Source organism: Solanum tuberosum, unplaced genomic scaffold, assembly GCF_000226075.1.
Source record: "Solanum tuberosum cultivar DM 1-3 516 R44 unplaced genomic scaffold, SolTub_3.0 scf00341, whole genome shotgun sequence".
Taxonomy (NCBI): Eukaryota; Viridiplantae; Streptophyta; class Magnoliopsida; order Solanales; family Solanaceae; genus Solanum; species Solanum tuberosum.
Genome location: NW_006239268.1, coordinates 253,755 through 258,829, shown reverse-complemented (window position 1 = coordinate 258,829; position 5,075 = coordinate 253,755). Strand labels below are relative to the sequence as shown.

The 5,075-nt window shown below is 34.2% G+C and overlaps 1 protein-coding gene across 1 annotated transcript in view; it reads left to right on the top strand.

The window, feature by feature from the left end:
- Nucleotides 1-1,110: 1,110 nt before the first annotated feature.
- The window catches only part of LOC102601331 (protein root UVB sensitive 1, chloroplastic), a 7,593-nt gene continuing 3,628 nt past the window's right edge, over nucleotides 1,111-5,075 (top strand). The window contains exons 1-5 of the mRNA XM_006361167.2: nucleotides 1,111-1,881; nucleotides 3,232-3,507; nucleotides 3,804-3,860; nucleotides 4,043-4,241; nucleotides 4,762-4,874. Of these exons, the coding sequence (XP_006361229.1) occupies nucleotides 1,165-1,881; nucleotides 3,232-3,507; nucleotides 3,804-3,860; nucleotides 4,043-4,241; nucleotides 4,762-4,874 (1,362 nt within the window). The 5' untranslated portion in view covers nucleotides 1,111-1,164. The remainder of the gene's footprint in view (nucleotides 1,882-3,231; nucleotides 3,508-3,803; nucleotides 3,861-4,042; nucleotides 4,242-4,761; nucleotides 4,875-5,075) is intronic.

Below are 5,075 nucleotides of genomic sequence, written 5' to 3'. Positions count from 1 at the left end.
GTAAAATATCTTATTATATATATATAATATCGTATTTTTAGGACTATGAATCCAACATAGAAGGGTACACATTAAATCTCTATATTTTTAAGTGATATGGTAATGCAATTTTTCTATATTAATAGTGTATATACTTAAATTTATATTAATTATAATTTGATAAATGATAACTAATTTGTTAAATTATATTGATAATGTAAATTGCGGTCTCAAGCCTCTGAATTGGGGTTTACAAGGAAAATTAGAAAATCAAATTAAATCAATGAACAGAAAACGATATTTTTTTATTTTAAATTTTAAAAGTCGATAAAATTTAAAACAAAAAAAAAAAACAATTGAAACAACTAACCAAATCGACTACATAAATATTGGAATGTGAGCGTACATATGCATAATTACAATCTTAATTTATAATATAGGTGTTTGTCTTTATAGTAATCACTTTACTGTTTAATATGATTTATAGATTTTATTTAATAAAATTCAAAAATTTACTTCATGTTTAAAATAGTTTAATCTTCTAATTATTTAGTTATTCATCACTGTTCAACTTGTAATTATCGTTAAAATATGTTGGTATATTGCATCAAGATTTTTAATATTTTGAATAAAAATAAAATTCATTGTAAGATTTTTTATGTTCCTTAAAAATGGTTAAATACTTAAAAATGCATACAATTTTTTAAAGAAAGTTACATATATAACTTGATTAGGTCTATATTTCCTTCTTCTTTTTTTTCAAATATTAATTAATTTTGATAATGTTATGCTAGAATATAGTCCATGTTATGTGTTTGAAAATATATAATCAAATAAAAATCGATAATAAACTGAATAAACCGACAAGAAACGAAGCTAAAAAATCAGAATTGATTTGATTCTACTATTTGAAAAATCAACTAAATTAATTTGGTCATCTTTTAGAGAAAAATAGACTTAAATCAAATGATGAACATCATTACCATTAGAATAATTTTTTTAAAAAGGCAATACTATTTAAGAGTGTTATCTTGGAAAATGAATTTTACAATACGCAATTTTGATTTAATAAGCCTCGATACGAATATCGAACGGAGAAAAAGATAATGTAAATTACTAAAGTTAATAAAAAAAAAGAAAAAAGAAGCGCGACCTAACAACCCCTTGGAAGAGTCCTCACTAGTCATGAGCTACGCCGGCCACCCTCTCTCTCTTTCCCGTTTGACTGCACCGCCGTTTCCCCTCCTTCCTCCGCCGACCACCGCCGTGTTCTCCGCCGCCATCGGTTACACTCCTCTTTTCTCTCCCGTTAAATTCCATAGGCTGTCTCTTCTTCGGAGTTCAGGCAGCCGAGATAACTACATCGGAAACGGCGGTGGCGGTGCTGGTGGAAACGGTAAAAACAACGGCGGTAGTGGCGGCGGTGATTGGTGGAGCAATTTCTTCAATTTTGATAAGAGAAGATCTCTTCTCCTCCTTCCTATTTTTAGAAATGAAGATACTTTTATCGATTCCGTATTATCGTGTAAACCATTGTTATTGTTCCTTGTATCAGCTTCTTCTTCAATTACTTGCTGCTTACTGTTAGCTTCATTTGTACAAGCAAAAACTAATAATGGAGAAATTGTGCATGAAATTAGAGGAGGAAAACGGTTTGAACTTGTGCCAGATTATTCAAAGGATGAATTTGTTCTTACTAAGACAATGTGGTCACGGTTATTGCCTGATTCGAAATCGGGGAGTTTTGTTTCCAATTTGTGGATGCAATGCAAGGAATTAACGACGACTTTGTTGCTTCCTGAGGGATTTCCGGATAGTGTTACAAGTGATTACTTGGAGTATGCCCTTTGGAGAGGGGTTCAAGGTGTTGCTGCACAAATTAGTGGTGTTCTTGCAACTCAGGTACTACTCTTGTGTTAATTAAAGATATATTAGTCCAAATAAATATGACGAGCTAATGTTGTTGAAGTAGTCATTTGAGTCTAACGAATTTGGATTTGATTAAAAAGGTCTTATTTTGTTGGGATAGTCTGTTGATTTGGACTTAAAATGATGAACCACTTTGTTTGCTCAAGCTGTCATCTTATCCTAGAGCATGTCAAATGTCGCGACACACCAAATCGAGTGAAAGAGTCAAATAGGATTATGTCACATGCTAAATGATGTGACATACCTAGTAAAATAAACAAATTTCTCTACATGCAAGCATTCATGTGTTCTAGCATTCAAAGATCAAGAATTAAATCAAAATCAAACTTCAAACCCTTGGATTAAAATACATCATGTTCTAGATAAAAATCATAGGCACTTGATTAGCTTCAACCTAAGACTAACCAAGCTTCTTTTAGTCATGCAATTTTAAGAAATAATTTACTACAGAGAGTATATACCCCGTCTTTCAAACACGCGTATCTCCTAATTGAAGTTGAAGATAGTGGGATGTTAACCAAATTGTTGACTCATACTCCACTAATTGGTTGGTATGCGAGTTCGTGACTATTTTAGAGGAATTCTCTCCAAATGGTTGATTGAACTTTAGAACATAACTAGAATTCTGATCGATTATCTAAACTGTGGTCTCCTCAGACTCTTAACCAGCGTAAATTGAATGTTACAAGCACCCTTTCAAGCCTAGAATGCCAAATAATTCAAGGAGAGATAGTGATTCCACATGCCAAATGACGTGACATACCTAGTCAAATCAAAGACCAATAAAAACATATCTTGTGTACAAGTGACATGTTTTGTCCAACCAAATGTAGCATCGTCACTTTTTTGCCTCTACTTTCCTTTTGGTGTACTTTCGAGGTTCCTATATGTTGAGAACCATATTATTGTGTAGGTTCTCTTTTTTGGTGTATGGGTTGTATACGAGGTTCCCACAATTATTAATAAAATACTTACCTTATCAACAAAAAACGTGGCCTTGTCAGTTGTCACTATTTCAATCTTATTGGTCAGGCGATTAAGTCAACCAAGCAAATCAAAGGTCAAAGGAAAAGAGTTTGTTCTCATTGCAATTCTTTTCTCTTCCACAACTATTAACAGGATTCCTCATAACTCAAAAAAGATACCAGGATTCATAACGAGTAACAACTAGCAAGAGAGCTCGTGGATCATTGAAAGTTTAATAGATTATATATACTTCTGTTTGTTATTTCTTTTTTCACCTTTGCTGTCTTGAATCATCTTAGGAAGAAAATCATATGAGTGAACAATGCTGATTGATTTTTCATACTCTGTTATGTCTAGGCCTTGCTTTATGCTGTTGGATTAGGGAAAGGGGCTATTCCTACTGCTGCTGCTGTCAATTGGGTGCTTAAGGATGGCATTGGATATCTAAGCAAGATTCTTTTGTCGAACTATGGCAGGCATTTTGATGTCAATCCTAAGAGCTGGAGGCTGTTTGCCGATCTTTTGGAGAATGCTGCTTATGGCCTAGAGATTTTGACCCCTGCATTCCCACATCTGTTTGTCCCTATCGGAGCTGTTGCTGGAGCAGGGAGATCAGCTGCTTCCTTAATCCAGGTAATATTTTTTGAAGCCAAGTGTGAATCTGATCATGATTAAAAAAGGGCAAGGTTCTGATCTGCATGTCTTACTGCAAATCCACTGTTTTGCTGGTATTGTGTCTCAAACATGTGCTGCAAGTTTCTCTTAGATGTTTCATTAAATTTATGTAATTTTTATCTTCATTACAGAGAAGAATTGGATGTTATACCCAAACACATCTCCTCACCCCCATCCCTGAAGGAAAAAAAGAAAAAAAAAAGAGATTAAGGTTCATACAGTAAACAACGATAAACAAAACCTTTGTCTTACAGGCTGCTACAAGGAGCTGCTTCTATGCGGGTTTTGCCGCTCAGAGGAATTTCGCTGAGGTAATTTCTTTACTTCTATATTCTTACTTTGGTTGTCAAAATATGTTGGGGTCATGAAAATTCTAATGTTCCAGCCTCTCTTGATTACCTACAAGAACCACTCATGTATTTGTGCACATATGCCTTGTGAGGACCGAGGAGTTACCAGAAGAATTCCATTCTGAATCAATTACTAATAGCAGGTGATTGCAAAGGGTGAAGCTCAAGGAATGGTGAGCAAAGCTATTGGAATCATGCTTGGCATTGCACTGGCTAACTGCACCCGCTCTTCTACATCTCTCGCTCTTGCCTCTTTTGGAGTGGTAACTTGGATCCACATGTTCTGTAATCTGAAGTCATATCACTCAATTCAACTAAGGACTTTAAATCCTTATCGTGCAAGTACTTCTCTTCTCTTGAGTTTTATTTCTTATATCATAAGATACAAGCAATTAATTTGAAAAGCACAAGGAAGTTTACTTTGTATTCTGTATTTTGTGTGTTAAACTGTTCAGTGGATTCTTTTACATGAGAGTGGCCTATTATTCTCGCTTCCATTGATAGAATGAGTGTTCAAGAGGACCTATTACACAATCACTTTTACTGTTGGAAAGTACATCTCAGATCTAGTTCTAAGTTCCTGTCCTGAATGATGTAACATAAGTGAAGGAGAAGATGTTATAGTGATTAATTATGGAACATGTGCATATGCATTGACAACTTATATGGCATGTACCTTGCAGCATAGATCACATTATCATTACAATTTGGATTAGGATTTTATATATTAACTTTATTTATTAACTGCTGGAGAAGTGTTGCTTTAATTTAATAGAAATCTTACTAAATTATAAGAGGTAGCTGAAACTTGTCACGTAATCTGTCCTTGTTTAATCTTATGTTAGCGACTCTTTTTTGATAGGTCTAGTCTTCAGTGAATATCTGCTCAGTGGTCTAGTTCCTTCTGTTAAAGAGGTCAATGATGAGGAGCCCCTTTTTCCAGCTGCTATTTTAAATCTAAAGGCAGCATATGAAGTGAGTTTGCTTTCACTTTTACTAGTTTCGTAAGACATCTTCCCTCATATCTATGCAAACCTCAGAACCTGGAAAGTTCTTTTGTGCGTGTGTTGATGTTTTACTATGTAAACAAATTTTCATTTATCCTCCAAATTTATAAAACACACTGCAGGGATTTCTGGTCTATGTTTATGCAGTAAAACGTGTTTCGTTTGTGTG